The sequence below is a fragment of the Cupressus sempervirens genome, chromosome 4, assembly GCF_028749045.1.
Source record: "Cupressus sempervirens isolate cs-2001-9-10 chromosome 4, ASM2874904v1, whole genome shotgun sequence".
In the NCBI taxonomy this organism is placed as follows: domain Eukaryota; kingdom Viridiplantae; phylum Streptophyta; class Pinopsida; order Cupressales; family Cupressaceae; genus Cupressus; species Cupressus sempervirens.
This window is the reverse complement of record NC_143121.1, coordinates 885676883-885696628: the sequence shown is the minus strand read 5'-3', so window position 1 is coordinate 885696628 and position 19746 is coordinate 885676883. Positions and strand designations below refer to the sequence as shown.

The 19746-nt window shown below is 35.7% G+C and overlaps 1 protein-coding gene across 2 annotated transcripts in view; it reads right to left on the bottom strand.

The window, feature by feature from the left end:
* LOC149564228 (uncharacterized) overlaps nucleotides 1-19746 on the bottom strand; it is a 200373-nt gene that overhangs the window by 169173 nt on the left and 11454 nt on the right. For both annotated transcript variants that reach the window (XM_089827299.1, XM_089827300.1), the window contains exon 3: nucleotides 9938-10044. In XM_089827299.1, the coding sequence (XP_089683425.1) occupies nucleotides 9938-10044 (107 nt within the window). The remainder of the gene's footprint in view (nucleotides 1-9937; nucleotides 10045-19746) is intronic.

The window sequence follows — 19746 nt, the reverse complement described above, 5'->3', positions numbered from 1 at the left end:
TATTTTCGTATTTATGTCAAGTTTGCCTCTGCAGGAGTTAAAGTGCATCCTAGACTATGAAATATTTAATTATTTTCGTATTTATGTCAAGTTTGCCTCTGCAGGAGTTAAAGTGCATCCTAGACTAGTTTTAAATTGCATTTTTATAATTGATCTGTCATGTCTGAATTATTAAAATTGGTTATAGTTTAAAATATATTGAACTTTATAAAGTTGTATGTTTCAACTTATAATATTGACTCTGATTGCCCATTTAATTAAGCACTGGTCTTTTACTCTTGATTCATAATCCATATGCTGGCCACTATTTCATTTCTTTCCATTGAAGAATTAATACATTCATTTGTTACAATCATCTGTAATAATCACTTTTATTTAAAAAACATTCATACAATTATTTACTTTTATTCTTAATTTGTAATTTGCAATCTTAAAGCTTTCTATAATTCTTGTCGTTTTGAAAGCTTTCATCGCATTCATGTTCTAATTAATCTACTTTAAGCATCTTGGATCTAAGTGTTTCGTCCAGGATCAAGTACACCAGCCTCAGTTTTGCAGAGCCAGAAGTGCAGGGGATTTAGATCGCATCGATCAATCTTGTCAAGTTGGCCTTAACCAGTTGGATATCCCAGGATCGAGCAAGCAAGGCTCGTAGGATTCCAATCCGTGGTTTTGGGAACCAACACCTACAATCATAAGTTCTACTTGAGGTTATAACTATCATATATAAATTTATCAATTTGAGAATTATAACATTTCATTTTAGGTACTAAGAGGAATTCAATAAGCAAAACTTATCTTGATATGTTAAAGCACTTCCATGCTCCTTACTATGTGTTGTCTTGTTCCGCAATGAGTTCTAACTTCTAACAAGTACCTTATAATTTCTTGGACCGAGTTTATTTCATCTAAGATTTTATGGATACCCTTTCAATATGCATTTGTAATCCTTAGGGGGGACTTTATCCCTCCTTAGATCTCTATGGGTACCCTTAGGATTATCCATCCTTGGGAAAGACTTTATCTCACCCCAAGACTCTATGGATATAGCTATAGGGTTATCCATCTTGCAATCCTTCGGAGGGATTTTATTTCGTCCAAGACCTCTAAAGGTATAATATCTGCTTCATAGTTGTAATGTCCCCACTACTAGAGCTATCTTGGGACAAGTAATACCTGCAAAATAATTGTTAGAATCACAAGAAAATAATAAAACTAACTATATTTTTCTACCCTCTAATTTAACCCCAATCTTAAGGACATCTCCAAATCGGGCTTCCATGCTCATAGTTACTGCATCATCTTGTCGGGAGTGCACCCTTAAGATTCTTCTTGGATGGGACATCCTCTATCCAAGGCCAATCACATATGCATATGTTGGCATCATCAGAATATTCTAGCACATCAATCTTAGATATGTCGGTCAGATGGAGATTATATCAATCTCACATACCAACATTATAGAGATGATCAAATCTCAAGCATGTTGGTCAGATGGAGATTATTAATCTCACGTACTAACATTATAGAGACCATATAGACATATCAGTTAGATAGAGATTATCACCCCTCATACTACCACTATTAGCATTTGAGCCAAGCTCTCCCAATAAAAATATTATTTTGATTTCTTGTAACAAATATCAATTAATTCTATATGTCTAATGAACATGATTTCATTATTCTAAATTTAATATTGTCAACATATTATTCTTAAATATATGTTCAAATATATCCTTAAATAATGTGAAAGGGAAATTATATAATAAACATTTAATAAATCTAACTTTTCTAATTAATAAAAATCATTAATTGTAACATCACATACCTCAAGTCTGTGACCTATAATTTATTTCGGGTTCATTGGCCCTTTCTTTGTATTTGGTGGTCCCCACCTTATATATGCTTTTAAAGATGGGCTTAAATCTTTGATGGTAATATTATTATGTCAATTGTATCTCCCTTGTCATCGTAGTCTCCTATTCCCTCCAAGCACGTGGAAGCTTACCTTATGACTGAATTTCCTTACCTGAATGCCTTTTCATTTATCTATCGTGTGTTCTTCCTATATGTTTTATTTCATCTTGATAAATCCCTTATGCCTTGCACGATGCAGTATATGTACTACTTATAATTTGGGTCATGTCTTTTGACACATTTATTTGTTATTATTTATTAACAAACTTGTTTAATAGTTAATTCAGTTGTTTAGGAAATAGTTATTTAGGCAAATTGTAATATATATATATAGTTATTAAATGATTAATATACTTTTTAAGGAATTATTTGACTTTATTTATCAAATAATTAAAGGATATCGACTATTTGAATTTTATTATCAGAGGAGGATATTATAGTAGTGGGGTGCCCTAGTAGTTCTCCCATAATCATTGTAGGGTATGCTACTAGCAATTCTCTCTTGATTTTGATAGGGTACCCTCAACAATTCTCCCTCAACTACTTCTACAGTAGAGTGCCCTTAGCAATTCTCACACATTTACAACAAAGTAAGGTTCTCTTAAAGTGGTTCTCCCTTAACTGTCATTACAACAGGGTGCCCTTCACAATTCTCCCTTACTTGCAGCCTAGGTGTCTTCTACAATGGGGTTCCCCAGCGGTTCTCCCTTAATCAAAGAGCAGTAGGGTGCCCTTATCACGACTCTCCCTAACATGCTACTATAATAGAGTGCCCTAGCTATTCTCCCTTGATTGCAGACTTGGAAAGGTCATAACAATAGGATGCCCTTGGCAATTCTCCTTTAATTGCCACTCTTTCCCTTATTTATTTTATATTTTAATAATTGAAGTAAATTTATGAAGTATATACACGTATACATTACTGAATTTGTTGGCATGGCTATAGTGAATCTATTCGATCTCCACTTCTTTTTCAACTCTATGAAAAGTATCACTATCTTGTGCTTATCCATTATTCTTGTGTCTTTAGTTTCAAAGGAACCCTTCATTACTCCTTGTCTTGTTGTATACCCTGCAGGTTGGCAAGATTATGCTCTGATATCACTGTACTGTCCCCATATAGGAACATCATTAATTTACTCAATGATTCCCAATTAATTCTTAGAATTGTACTTTCTACATAGTCCATGAGTTAATAATTTTTTTATATCTTCATTTACATATTATTTGATACTTCATATTTGATATTTTATTTCTTAACCTTCATAACCGAGTGTATTTGATTTCCCTCTTATGTCTTTATTTCCTTTAAAGATCACTCTTTATATTGTAATGTCTACCATAATGGTTGTTCCACCTTGATAGAACATAAAATATGATTCATTCCCTTTCTCATGTCTTCCATATAATGAGTATTCAATATATATCATTTATCTAATTTTTCCATATAATTGTATTCCCTTTCATCATATAGTCTCCTATTGATCCCACATTCCTAACCTATATAATTAGAATTGATTTCACATTTCATTCTCTTCCTCAGTCAATGTATGGATATTCTTGTGTATATATACACACTCCCATAGTGACGAGCATTTCCTTCATCGCTCTATTGACTGTTCTTCAAAGATTCTAATTTGTCAGGTGTAGTATAAGGTCTCATGTTATTTGGTTTACCATATCAAGACTTTAGGACTGAGCTGGTAAACTTCCCTAGCTGGCTTGATGACGAATGTAATTGCCATTTAAAATGTATTAGTGTGTGCCTTTTAGTTCTATAATTTCTCTTCACATATATACTATGTCTGTGATGGCTATATGGGGGATCAACCCTGTATCCTACATATATTAATGACGCCTTCTAAAATGTATATCAATGATGTAGTTTGAACATTCATTACCTATGCCGTTTTGATCAAAATCATTTTTCTTTGTGCTATGACTCTATTCATGATAATAGCGTTAGAGTAAATTATTTATTACTCTAGGTGCTTTAGCTCTCGTAGGTGCATATAATTAATATTTTATATTAATTATATTGTGCAAACCTAGCTTTCTTTCCTTTAGGGTTTCGTTCACCTTAAAAGGTTGAACTTTTGTATTTTGTTTTCATAACTTAGAATACATTTTTTGCTCTCACATTTCTGAGAACTTCTAAGCTCTGCTTTTTCCATTTTCTAGCTTCTCTTCATTGCAGGATATTTGCATGCAGGTGTTCTTGAGGGTCTGTGAAGTTGGATTTCTCAACTTCTACATGGTATCAGAGCCTCCCTATTGCTTCCTCGTCTGAAGATTCTCAAAGCCACGATTTGCAATCAAAAACCCCAGCTTTTTCGGAGTTTTTTTCTTCAAAAGGGTGAAGGGCGAATTTTCGGGGCACTTTGGGCTCAAACGGACGCCGCCATTGGATCCAAAAGGCCGTTTGCAGTCAAAATACATAAAAAACTCGTTATTTTTGCATTTATTGCAAAAATAAATTTTTAAAAACGCAAGGCCGCCCAGCGGCCCCGCTCACGCACCACCTGCGCTCAGCCACAGCAGGCCGCGCCACTCCTGTGACGTCCAACTATGGCCACCGCTGGCGGGCCACCGAACGACCACCGCTGCCAACGACACAGCAGCCGTGCCACCTCCCGGGCGCAACCATCACCAGCGGCGCTGCCGCCTCAACCATTACCGGCGCTGACGTCATTCTGCGGCGCTCTTACGTCATTCTCTGGCGACGTACAACGCTAGCGTCACTTTCTCGGGCATATTACGTCACTTTTCAGGGCAATTTGCTGATGTCATTTTCTAACGTGATGGTGTCATTTCCCGGCAGATGACGTCAACTTTACGGCTGCTGATGTCATCAATCCGGCTGCTGACATCTTCAATCCGGCGAGGGCCTCATGACGGTCATACGGCCGTCAAATTTAAGCTAGTGTCTGTAATTTTCCAGAGAGTTGTTTTTTAGACCGTCAATCGATTTTTTGCTCATAACTTGAGCATACGGACATTTTTTTGCGATCCGAAAGAAGCACCGGAAAGCTGACTCAGAGACGGAGACAATGGTGCTGATTTCATTTGATTCCGAGTTTGTTTGAGCTTCCAAATTTGGCGTTGAAGTAGAGGCTTCTGTTTTCATCTTCTCTGCATCTGAATTCCAGGTTCTTTTCTCAGTTTTTGTGTTTTTCCATAGTTGTTGCTTTGGTTTTGGAGGATATTTTTTCTTCGTTGTGGGGGGGAGCATTTTCTATTCTGTAATTTGCTTCAGAATCAGATCCTTCTACTTCCGTCTTTTCTTTCTCTCAATGTCGGATCCTTCTGTGATTTGGCTCACGCTGCACAACTATCACAACTGGAAAACACAGATGACCAGGCTTCTCATGTCAAGAGGCTTATGGTCCTGCCTCGATGCGAACCAGCCAGCTCTTACGCGCCCTTATGAGGTTCTTCAGCACAGAAACAAAATAGATGAAGCCATGGGACTAATTGCACTGAATATCTCTGATAGTCTACTGTTTCATTTGGATGGTTTGACCACTCCACGGGCTTATTGGCTCAAATTTCAGACTTTGTTTGGCCAAGTGAATGAGTTCCGGGGACTTCAACTTGATGCAGAGTTGACTTCTTTGACACCTGACAGCTTTGCCACCATTGAGGACTTCTTGATGAAGTTCAAATCTTTGCGCACAGTTTTGTAGGGATGTGGTAGAAACAAAACAAATGATGGGTGTATTTTTCTGATACTCTCAAAGTTGCGAAGACAGTATTAGATCTTTTCTTCTACTTTCTACTCCACTATGGATGCCTTGGGTAACAGACATCAAATGCCCTCTTTTGAGATTTTTTGTGACAGGTTAACTCGTGAGCAATCCAAGCTCACTCAGATGGATTCACTTACAAGTTCACCATCACAGGCATTACTTGCCAAAGATACACAAGAGTAGAAGCCGAAGCAGATATCTGATTCCTCTTCTCAGCACTCTACTGATCCATCCTCTTATTCTAAGAAGAAGGAGAAAAAGAAGACTGAGACTCCTTCTTGTTCCTATTGTCAGAAAGGAGCTCATAATGAGGCACATTGTTTTTAGAAGAGATTTGATGGCTATGACAAACAGATTGCAGATTTGCAAGCCCTTCTTCAAAAGAGCTCTATTTCATCCCCATCCTCTTCTACCTCGCAAGGGTCTGCTTTTCAGTCTTCTTCCACCTCTTCAACATCTTCACTAGATTTTGGACAGGGTCATGCATTACGGGCTTCCATTGCCTTCCCTTCCCAGGTCCCTTCGATACTGGATTCCGGTGCTTCTCACCATATGGCATCTTCTCAAGAGGTCTTCTCCTCTATTGAGGCTTCTCCGATTCCTCATATTCTCATGGGGAATAACTCTACTCTAACAGTTTGTATCAAATTATCTCATGGGGAATAATTCTCTCAATGTATCAAATTACACACAGTGGATCGGGGAAGACAGTTGAGTTCACTGCAAATTTAGTCTACATTCGGGATAGTGCAACAAGAGGCCTTATTGCTTCAGGGATAGTTGATCATACCACCCATCTCTACACCTTCTCGCACTTTCGTCCACCATCTCCATCATCGGAGCATACTTCTCCTCTTTGGCGAGAGCATCATGTGGTGCAGTCAGGACACGTGAACCTTTGTATTGTTCCTCAGATCACCACACCTCATTGCGTTCAAGTCTTTTCTTCTTCAACTCTGCCGGACTCTCCAACTCCACTCATCGAGCCTTCAGGAGCACTTGTTGCGGATTCCATAGAGGACGTTCATCTCCTCTTTCATGACAGTGTCAGCACACCTGCTTTGGGGATTCCTTTTCAAGATCCTTATGTCTACTCCTTTGAGCATCAGTTAGGCCTTCCTGTCATTCAGTGGTTTCCTTGTTCTGTGCCCTTGTTTCTTCTGCATTGGAGTTCCATTGGTTCATTTATTTCTACAAGGACTTCATCATTCTGGGGGGGCTTTGCTGTCTCATCTCTCTCTCATGGGGGGGTTGTTTATGGTTTTGAGAGTCTCTTGAGCCATAAAATTTCTATTATTTTTTTCAGCATGTTTGTTCTATCTCTTTTTGGAGAGGGGTTTTTCCCACTAGGTTTTCTCCTTCGTCTCCGGTTCACAGAAATTTCCTTGTATTGAATACCTGATCAGGCCTTGTTGTCGAGACCCATTTTCCTGCTTTCATAGCTTTGCTAGGTTAGCTTCATCCTAAGCTTAGCTTAAGGGGGGGTGTTAGAGTAAATTATTTATTACTCTAGGTGCTTTAGCTCTCTTAGGTGCATATAATTAATATTTTATATTATTTATATTGTGCAAACCTAGCTTTTTTTCCTTTAGGGTTTCGTTCACCTTAAAAGGTTGAACTTTTATATTTTGTTTTCATAACTTAGAATACATTTTTTGCTCTCACATTTCTGAGAACTTCTAAGCTCTGCTTTTTCCGTTTTTTGGCTTCTCTTCATTGCAGGATATTTGCATGCAGGTGTTCTTGAGGGTCTGTGAAGTTGGATTTCTCAACTTCTACAAATAGTACCAATTGGAAAATATTGACTCCCTCAGCCTGATTCCTTTTTCTCATCACATTTGTCAAAGTTTTCCTTTATTCTTTAATGCTCATGATCTATAATTTCCAATTACTACCTCTGGTTAATGTTGAGATTGGTATGGTAGTGACATCTCAGAATAGTAGCAACTGGTATTTTTATTCTGTTCCTTCAATATCATTCCTGGTGTAATACTTCATTTATCCCTGACTGTTTCCTCTATATCTCCCCCTGAATAAAGGTGTTTTATACTTGCTTGACATCTTATCTCAAGCGCTGGTTAAGTATATGAAAACTGTAGGTGTTTGCTATGACTTCTCCATATGATTTTTAGCACACTAGACAGAAAATTATACTCCTGTTCCTTCTATTTATGCAATACAACTTAGATATTTTAGACATCATCTGTGGTTCTCCCATAAGATATATAAATTCTCCCTATCTCTATATTTTCAAAAATGCAACCTGGGATGTATTAGCCTAACATATCTGATGTGAATCTTTGCCGCATGAGTTCAGTAAGCTCGTCTCTATTGGCTTTCCTTTCTTCTTTTCCATGTTGTATTTTTCTCCTTTTTGCTTCTTGACCTCTATGTAGATTCTCTTCCTACATTTCTCTATACTCCTATTCACTACTTAGCATGACTGTATACTAAACGCTTAGTTGGGTCTACCCATTTTCTGTAATCTTCCTTCCATCTCCACACAGTCATTCTCAACATTATAATATATGTTATGTTCACGAATTATTATGATCTTCACTTTTGATGTGTTCATCAAATTTAAATGATAAGCCTTCACCAAAGCTCTGTCATAGCAATCGATTCTGCTTAATGTCTGATCCACCATTTTGTTTCATTTCATCTCCTACTTGTCCTTTTCCCCTTTCAAGAGTCGAAGTTTCCTCTAATAAATGCACGGGACTGAAAAGTCGTGACTGTCTATTTAGTCGCTTGGACAATATATTTGGTCCAATTTGATTAATATATATTTATATTTAAAATTATAATATGCAACATATTTATATTATTATATTTAGATAGGCAATTTAAATATATTACTCAATATATATATATAGATATTATCATATTAATATATATCAGTACATTAAAGATATCTTACATTATAATAATAGATTTGATACATTTGTTTATATTTGAATTATGATAGTTTAATATATTTTTAATTTTATTTTTACTATTATTATATGTTTAATAAATAATCATATTTAATTATTACTAAAATCTTATCTAAAAATGAGGACTGATTTTGCATGGGAGAAATAGATATTTAATAATATTAATAGTTATAAAGCGGACCTAATTGAGAAGTCAATAAAATTGGAGAACCTTGTTTATAAGTTTAAAGAATCGTCAACAAAATTCGGCATGCATGTTCAAAGGTTTCCTAGCTGTGCCAGTCAAGATTTTAGACCTGCTACTACTCAGAACATTCTATCAGCCTGAAACAATATTTTTAATAGAAATCAGTCCTTAATGCTCACAAATGACTCCAGGCAAAAAGGAATTTCTAAGGTTTAATGATATATATTATTTCATGAAACTGAAGCCTTGTTAAGCTGATGATTCATCATTGAATAGTAATACTATTTCAGTTTGCTTGGGGTTTTAAAAATGTCTATCGAACTTAATGAAAGAGATTAAAACACCATTGCATGTTCATGTTGATTACCCTTGCACAAATTTCCAGTGGCTCAATAACATTAGTTGAAAAATTGAACCCATCATTGAAAAATTTATAGCAGAAAATTATGACAGCAAAAGTGACTTTATATGCTCTCTATTTGGTCTCGTATTGTTATTTCAATAACTGAAATTCAGAAACAAAATGTATTCTTACATCCTTTCTCCTAGATTTTCCCTCAATGCTTCCTGTGATTTATGACTTGGACAACAGGCAAAACATCTTCAAGGATGACAGCAATTTATTATAATGGGGCAAGAAACAAAATAGATCAGGGATGAAAACATGATATTAGGACTAAAAATATCTGCCAGGTTGACTAATGATTATGAAAAAACAAACATGAAGGATCTAACCCTTCAGAAGTTTGCAAGGGTTCAACGCCTTGCAGTTATGATTTGAATGTAGAAATAAATCAGTTCTGAAAGTTGCAGACTCAAGATGCCCAATCAGACAGTCAGAGGTGGAGAAGGATGCAGCATAGCAGGCTGCCTTTGGGCTAGCCAAACAAATGTGATGATGGAAACATAAAATGATAGGGATACTGCTGCCAAAGGATACTCCTTTCATGTAAAAGGGCATGAATTAGTGAAAGGTGGGAGAAATTATATAGAGCTAATTCTAATTTGGCCTTCATAGTTATATCTAAATGACTGAAATAGACAATTAGCATTATGTTGTCAAGCTTTTGCTCCTTAACTCCAAAGGTAGCAGTAGTACAGGAGCTTTAATCACATCAGTTATCCAAATAATAAAAGAAAAGACTAACCTGTTAGAAAATAGGACCTCTTATAATCTGATTCAAGAACAGCTATTAGATCATCCACATCAGCAACTGAAACATCACTTGGGTTCGCAGAATCTGAGACAAATTCACTTCAGAAAGGTAGTCATATACTGTTAGTTTCTTAAAATATATATTCAAAATGACCAAACAGAACCATCCAAGATAAAATGATCTGAAAGCTACCAAAGACTCAAAATATTTAAGACATTAAAAAGTAAGAACGATGGGAGCTCTTAACAATTGTGCAGTATTTTCTTTGTTATCTTGATCTCTGGTTCGGTCTTCAATAGCTCCTCTTAGAGGGAGAGGGCATCCCCCTTCTCATTCGTCCGGAGATACAATGTTTAGATCTGTTAGAAAATTGGGGTTCCAGTCTTGCATTTACATAAGGTTACTATTTATGGTAAGATTACAGTTGAGCAGGGATTTTTCCTAAACATCCCCCAGAGATTCAAATGAGCTAGATAAAGATGCCAGTATATTTTTTTGCAAGTTCATGTCTAGATTTGGAGATATTTAAGTTTCAGTTTTTAAAGTTGGTAAAGAAAATTTTCAAATACAACTTTGAAGGCCTTAGGTTCCTAAATGGCTCAAATGTGTGTGTAACCAGTGTAGTGGGATATTGCTTGATAGAGTACATCATGAGCTTTCGGGTAGATTGATATGTATCTTTCGTTCCGACGATTGCTTGAGGGCAAGCAATCTTGTGGAGGGCGGACTATAATGTCACCATTTTTGCCACCATCAAAGCTTGAGGGATTAGCCTATTATTGTGATTCTCGTAGGCTAATTGTTGTGGATAGAGCATCTTCAAAAGCAGAGACTTGGCTATGAGAGGGTTTTGTCTTTTTCACAATTCAGTACATTCCAATTTGGTCTTCGTTTAACTCAGATTGGACTTCATTTGAGCTTAGTTTCATGCACCTTTTATTTATGTCAAGTCGAGTGATGATTGAGAGGGGCCCTTTCTATTTTTGGAAAGTGCATTTGGTCACATGGGAAATAATAGGAGCGACTCATGTTTCAAACATGTTGGTAAACAAATTTGACACTTGAAAGAGGCCCAACGGAGTGTATGTGGCAAACTGTTCACAACAATTGGATAGGCCCTTGATATGCGGCCTTCCTCTGCGTTTAGAGGGGCAGCTCCCTCGTATGATATAGTTTTGAAGTTTTTCAGATAAAGATGAAATTGAACTTTAAAAGATGAGAAAGCTCATGATGACGAATGCACCACACGACTTCACAACTTTCTTGAATTGGCATAAACAGGTAATAAATCAAAATCAAGAACTATGCTCGAAAAATAATCTTTACCACTACATCGATCCACATTTCATGAACACTTAAACAATACTATGAAAACATTCACTGTAAGGAGAATCAATAGTTTTACGTTTAAACAATTTAGCTTTCAGAAGAAGAACTCAAATTTAATTTCTATTATTTTCTTGCACCAAGAACATAATAGAGATTTTCAATTCAAAAGACAAAATCTGTACATACTTTCCAAAAATTGTCTTTTCATCAAAATTTTAACATGGGTCTTCTCAATTCCCAAAAACCAAAGCCAAAATGATTCCTTATATAGACATGGAGGTTAAGAACTACTCCTTCGTGGTTAATAAATGATTCCGAAATACGTAATTTAGGAGAGGTTAATTAATCTTACTAAAATTAACCTATACAAGGAAAACTCTAAAAACATTTTGCTTTAATATTCTCCTTCTACCGCCGTGTCATTTGTAGAATGTTTTTTGTCATGATCATTGGTCGTGCTTTGTTCTTTGGTCATGCTTTGTTCTTTGTAGTAGGTTTCATAGCGTAAGTAAGCTCACCTTCTCAATGCCACTGAGTAGTCTTTGGAATAATTTCATTGCATCCTTGTTTATCTTTCTTTTTTTTCTGTGAAGCTTCGATCTCTCTTTTTTGTTGTGTCACAGGTTCTTCCAGCCACCTGGGTTTCATTTCATATCGATGTTGCTCTATGGTCGGTGATTATTTTGTTTCGTTTCACTTTTGGGGACTGCTATAATTCAGTACCATTTGTCATGATCCTTCATCTTCATAATTGTATATCAGCTACTGGCAAATTTGATGCTTAGTTAGGCAGGGGGCTTTGTTTATATGTAAATATTTCTTTATTGTAAGGGTTTTTGAGTTGATGGGCACCCCGCCTAATTTTCTTTTGCTTATTTTCAGATCAGGTAGGGGTTGTGGTGTAAGGTCCCAACCAAGTAAGGACTAGAAGGATCATTAATTTGTCTACAATATAATTTGATTAGAAGTAAATATTAATTTTGTCATTAGAGAATATTATATGGCTTATGCAATAACATGATTAGGGAGGATCCTTATGTGACTTGCTATAATTAGTATTGTTTAAATAAGATTGACTTATCATTTGTAAACATCTGAATATTAGGTGCAAATCTGTATGTGATACATTGTATAGTAGAATCTTGCTTATTTAATCAATGTGCAAAGTTAGACTCAACTTATGATTAACTATAGATTTTGTTCATACAATTGACACTGATTACAAATAGAAATGGTTGGACCTCTTTACATATGATATGATTGTTTAGATAGTTTATGAGACTAGTAGCATTAGAACTAATTCACACTATGATGTGTTGTCTAATTTATGTTAACATCTTGATTAGCTAATGTGAGTTACCTTATGGATAAATACCTTATATTGTTCATCTTATCTCATCATGATAATTAGATAGTATTAATAATTGAAATTATGGCCAATTGAATTGAATAGATATTGTGTTGTAGTGAATACATTCTACATAAGGTGACTGTGAAAATGGAAATCAAGTTTGGGTTATGTGATTATTGTTTTGAAGTAAATTATGCATCATTTAATTTTAAATAAAGAAGTACAGAAATGAATAGAATATAGATAACACAATCAATACCAGTGATACTTGTTATGTTATTCTAAGAGATGTTATGATTTGAATCCTATAATTAGTGAGAGTAAATACTTATGCTTGATGAATTTGATTAATGTATGTGTAAGGTGTAAGGTGTTTTGATACATATGCTATGAATTACTAATGTGGTTATTATTCTTGAAAAAATTGTAATTAGAGCAGTTAAAGTAGAAAGAATGATACTTATTTGTAAATGAATTCCATATGCAAATGATTTTGAAGAAATGATGTTGGAATATGATATTGATCTATGGTTAATTCAGGTATATGTATTAATGTTTATAGTCTTATATTTATATGTTTGAGTTACTGATGTTAAATCTGAATTTGTGCAGCGGATGATTATGAAGGCCTAATTGGATGATTATGAAGACCTTTGAGAAAACTATGCCAACTCTTGTACAACAATCAAAGTCAACCTCAATGCAAACTTTTTGTAAAATCGGATATGAACTAAAGTTTGAATTTAGAGGGGTTAAAATGGATCCTAAAGTGCATTCTGGGTTCAAATAACCTAAACCACTTATACTACCTAAGGTTGGGGGTTAGTTGAGGGTCAAATCATGGTTAAAACTTACATTATGACACCTCAAAAGGGCCCCACTTCAAATGTGACGAAAATGAATAGTGGAAAACAATGGGTTATGACACATTGATAAGAGAGCCATGTGCCTTAATTAAAAGGGAGGAAGACTTTGGAGGATGGACCATTCACCATTGTTGGAGATGAAAAGGGGAAGTTATATACAAAATAAGGGGAGGGAGAAGGGGAGAGATGATGGTAGAACCAGTATGAGGAGAAGAAGATCAAGGGGAACTTGAGAGAGAGATGAGTCTTTCTATCCCTTTTCTTTTGTAGTATTTCTCTTTGAGTTGGATTCATGTAAGTTTGAAATGTGTAGAAGGTGTAGTTTAAAATATTGTTATTGTATTAGGAACTCACTCATACGATAACATCTATGATCCTTAGATGCAATGAGTTCTTGCTCGGGGGTATGGCTAGGGCACAAGAGGCCTCATGATGCCATTAATTGGTAGGGTGGAAAATGAGCATTGTTTGAGTATTTGTAGTTTTCTTTATTGTATCTTGCAAAGAAATGTAAATAAAACTTATAAAAGCTAAGTCTTGTTATTTGTTTTAAGCTTGTGTATATGACTCTATGCAAAAGAGAAGTTTGCGATCTTACATTTGTGATGTATGAAAGGTTTCCCATTTGAATATATGAAAACAAGAGAAAAAAAAAAAGGTAGTTCTATATCTTATTAAGATTTGTATTTGAAAGACTTTAAAATGGAAATCTAAATCTAATGCTCTTTCGAGTTGAAATAAATTAATTAATCAAAGTTTTGTTTCCTTATAGTGCAGATCTGAAATTTGTAGTAGAAAATAGTTATCTAAATCATGCATTCCTTTAAAAAGAATCTATGTTTTATTCTGGGTAAGAAAATATGGGCATGACACGTGGGTTATTGCATATATCCACCCCTTATTTCTGACAGGGTTGTATGAATGATGCCTATCTGTTTTTATGATGGGATCTTTGTAGCTAGGGACACAATCTGGCTGATATGCAGATTTATCTACTTTGTATATATGGGTAACAAATGGAGTTTTTCTTCACTGGTTCTTTTCTCCAGGAGCCCTTTTGAACCAATTTTATTATTACTATAAATATAAACTTTTCGCCAAAAAAAAAAAAACTTAAGCTAGAATTACCAAGAATGCATATGCATCTAATCACTAGTCTTCTAGCTATGAACTCTATCTATACAGACATGATCGACTTATTCTTGAAAGCCCTATAAGCATCAAGGATGGCCACCATTGAATCATAATTAGGGATGAACACATTTTCCATCCTGAGTTTAGCCGTAAAGTATTTATCCTAGATCCCTTCTAACTCTTGTTGATAGGCTGAAATGTTGCAATCCTCCAAAGTGACTAAAACTAGACTGAGCTTCCTCATAGTTTCAGCATCTAACACTCAATTCTCCATTTCTAAATGAATTTTGATATTGAAGGAATTTAGAAGAAATTGGCAATCAATGTGTTGAAGATCATTCACTGCTGCTCCACCTGTGATAATAAAGACTAGTTCATCCGCAACTTTCATTTTCAACTGTTCACATGAAGTTATCAGCTTTTCAAATTCAGCAATCCCTTTGCTTATAGTTATCATCTTCCAGTTAATACTTTTACCCCAGATATGTGTTTGATTTTCACTTGGATCAGCAATAATCTTCTCGAGAATCAAAGTGTTTACATCTAACTTGGACATTTCTTGTAGTTCATCAGCTACTTTTTGCCAGGCGACTTTCTGCTCTTTGTTGCTTTCTAGCTCTTTAGACATCTCTTGTATCTATACAATGGCTTTTCCATATATTTCCTTTACCCCAATTATGAGTTTTGAAGCATCTTCTATCATTCTGTTTATCCAAGCTTCGATCACCATACTATGTGACTTGTATTTGTTTACTTTTTCAACGACGACATGATCAAGGATACCATCAGGGCTTGCTAAAGCTGGTGAAGTAGCTATTGCCTTCCCCTTAGAAGAATTCCTAACCGAATTGATGTAAGACACCAACATCCGAACCTATTCCTTGAGTTGCTCCTTTGATCTCTTCTCCTTCTTTGTTCTTTGTAGTATTTGGGCAGCAGAAAATTCAAAATTTTGAAAATCTCCTTCTGCACTAGATGGATCAAGATCAACCCTATTTAGAATGAAATCTAACTCAGAAGCTTCATCAACATTCTTCTCTATTATGGGCCTTGCTATTTCTACACATAGATTGCCCTAAGTTTTATCAATGGCCAACCTAGACATCAACTTAGTCTTCTTCACTTTAGGAGGCTTTTGAAGAAAACTAGAGACTACATCAAATGGAGGCGAGATCATCCGAACAACTTTGTTCTTCTTTTGGAGACTGGTTTGCAGTCATGTATGTGTAGTAGCTTGAAGTGAAACTTGCATGTTGCCTCTTGTATTTTCAGCGATCATCATCAAATCTTCTGAACTAGATAATTGATTTTCTATCTGTGTGATGTCTATTAATGATATCTCAGGAGAGAGAGATTCGAAGGAGAAATTACTACGTCATGTGAGCATGTAACTGGAATGTGTTGTTCAACAGCTTGAGGGGTTCTTTGAACCTTCTCATTGGGTCTATTTCCTTCTTGATTCACCCTATTAGATTTACCCTTCGGTTTTGTTTTCCTCTTGATTGTGAACCTAGCTAGCCGATTCAAATCTTCATCTTCATCTAGATGTCATGTCCCCTCTTTTAGCTCAGTCTAGCAGAGACATGTGAGTCAGCTTATTATGGGGTCTTATAGGCTGACAGGGTTGGATAGAGACCCAGTATGGTTATTCAGTGTTGGGGACTTGATGTTCTAGCAGTTATTGATCAATTGGGAGATGTTCCTTGTTTTTAGGAGGCAGTTCCTACTTTTTAGGAGGTATGATCTTGCCCAGGGTTGGGTCTCCATGAGATTACTCTTTGGGCTCAGTTTTAGAGGGATAGGGCTTGTTTCCCAAATTTTAGGAGAATCCCTAGATTTTAGGGATGAGACTGCCAGTGGATTCTTGATTTCCAACTTCAGTCACAGACAAGTGACTAGATGATTTTATGGTTTGTGATGTCAGTTGGGCATTTTGTGGCTAATTGGGTTATCTTTTTAATATTTCCTAAGTTAGCATTTAATAATTAAATAAGGCTAAGTTATTAGCCATTTTGGAGTAATAAGGGGTTTTTTGGCCTCATCTGGTTGTGCATCCTATGGTGTGATAGCTCATTGAAAGGTCTCGAAATTCTCTAAATCTTTCTCTTTGGTCTCAGGGCAATTCAGTGAATAGATTTCTGTCTATGAGGAAAAAGGTCATTTTCTAGTAATATGACCACTTTAAAATAAGAAATTATAACACTTTCACTACCCCAACACCACTTGGAGACACTTAGGGTTCGATTTGCAATTGAGATAGTTTATAAAGAGATAGAAGTTTCATTCTAAGATCATCTTTTGCATATTTGACAACTTGTTTATGAATTTTCTCTGAATGGGCGATTTCTAGTTTGGGACACAAACCCTAGGTTAGTGATTGGTTGGGACGTAGCCCTCAACAATCTTTGGCACCGAATCTCTTAAGCATTGTGCGTGGTGATTAAGGACAGAGGCATCAATTCTCATTGGGGTTTCAGCGTGGCATATCATCTTTCCAGTTGGGACGTGGTTCATTGCAGCCTGTGGGACGCCATTTGCAGCAAATACACCACATGGTGTATAGAGTATTGCTTGTATTCACCTCCAAATGTATGCTGGATTCGAGAACAATCTTCACCTTCCAGTTTGACATCAAATTTGTATGTGAGCTTTGGAAAATGCATTGGATTTATTGCTTGGCTCTATAATTCAGACAAATCTACCTGGTACGGTTTGCAATAATTCTGATTTTTACTGAATACCTTATTTATTTCAGTCTTGTTTCATGGTTGTTGTTCCCTATTCCTTTCTATGTTATAAAACCATAAAAAACAAACAAACCTTTCTGCACTTCTCTCTAGTTCTGCAAGAAAACAAAAATAAACAGGATAACAGATTTAAAAATATAAAATTACAGCAAATCAACAGAAGAGATCCATCAGGGATCTTTCACTAGATCACTTGTATCCAGTTGCTGCATTTTCTCACTAGAAGTCACCTCCAGTGCCATTCGAGATAATTCACCTTGATTACTTCTCCTCCCTTCACTTTGAAGTTCATTAGTCACTTTTTCTGCTCTGATTCTATTGACCCATTCCCTTGTTCTTTTAAGGACATAGGCAGTTCTTTCCTTCAAGCTTTTTAACTCCTGAAACGACCAATTTTCTCATAGTAGAAGGGATCGACCAATGAACCTGTTGTCAATCAGGATTGCCCCTTTAGCAAGATGAAATATCTAGTTATCCTGTTGAAATATGGAAACTCTCTTAGGTGGTGGGTTGTCCTAAAATGAGAGATGAATCTACGAGAGCTAGGTTGGTTACTAAATAATGATCACCTAAAAAACTTAATTGTATGTGGAAAAGAGATAAGAAGAGAATGAAAATAATGGATGCTAAACCTAAATGAGGTGATACACCAATGATTTGTATGCAACTTCAATTAAATCAACACAAATTAGCCACAATATGAATGATTCACAATACTCAGACAAGCATGCAATTACAAAAGCACTTCTATGCAAGGACCCAGAATCTTTTGTTTTGAAAGGAAGACCTAAGCTTTACCAATTTTCTGCAAAAGAAAAAGGACACAAACAAAGACCTGCAATTACAAGTATCAAGATTCTAACATGCAATAAGGAGTATAGCTTGAATGAAGGACGAACACAGTATATTGCAAAAAATAATCAATGAGAAGGAACCGCTAAATTTGTATAATCAATGCTGGAAAAATCTCTGCTACAAAGTGCTCCTACAATCAACTCAAAAATTTGCAATGCGCAAAAAATTTGAGTGAGAAAGAAGAGACCTCATAATGAGGCGAATGTACAATAAATAGAGCCTAAAGCCCTAACTCAAATCTCAGAAATATGCATAAAAAAATGAGTCAAAACTAATCCAAACTGTAAAGACACCTCTGAATACTATTCTCAACCACCTGTCCAACTGATAGCCAACTGAAAAGACTGCCTTTATCTCCTCAAAATCATGCACAAAACCCTAGGTCGGATTTCAATGTCAAGCTAAAAATATAACATGTCAATCTCATCAATAACCATGCAAAAATGCATAGAAAAGGCTCCCAAAATAAACTACAACTAAAACTAGTCATAACTGCTCAAAAACATGCCACGTGCACTCCAAACTGTGCCTTGACTAATTACGCATGTAGACAAGTCCAAGAAGACTCTAAAAATGCCAAAAATAGCTCCATAATCGACTCCAAAGTCATGAGTCTGAACTGTGAGTCCAAAAATAGCCACTAAACTCCTTAGGCATTAAAACATGCAAATTCCCTCTTGACAAACACTTAGTCTAATTTTAGCTCAACCTCTTAACATTATTTATTATTTATTGCATTTATTAGTCATTGTTATTAAATAGTTGATTAACAATTTATCAACTAATAATAACAATTTTTAAAATTCTTTACAAATGCAGTAATAATAAAATATATTATTAACCAAAACAAATAATATGGATTTTGTTATTAAATCCTATACCATTAGTCTTAATTAATAATCTATCATCTCCTCATGCGTTGTTATGGAACCGAAATTTTATAAAAAACAAGAAAGGAATGTTAAAAGGTAACAAAAAGTCATTTTTTTGGCATTCGAATGCTATTTGGAAATGCATGAAGAAAGAAAGAGGCTGTGAAGCCCTAGCCGTAATGAAGGCAATCTGAATTTTTTGCTTTGCTATCTAGTCTTGGACACCATTTTATTGCTCTGCTTCATCATGTTGGATAAACGTCTATTGGCTTTTTTCCATTTATTATTGTCGTGGCTGCTAGTTATTTCGTGGCTGCTCTATCTCCATGCCGTGAGGGTATTTCACTTTGCTGTATCAGTATTTGCTCTTTCTCCTTGCGGGTTTGTTTGCTGGTTGTCGTGACTATGCTCTGTTGGGAAATGGTTGATCTTTGGCTACCACCAGCTTCTCCTACCTATTGTTTAATGCGTGAGTGGTGGAATCTTCATGCTGGGTTGTTTCTTGCCATAAGTTTCTTTTACTATATAGGGTTTGTTTATCATGAATGTTGGGTTTCTTCACTTTCTATTAAACCTTGCATCTTCTGCTATGAGTTCTTGGATGCCATTCTCCATGACTTTTTCTCTGTGTTGTGAGCTCCTGTTG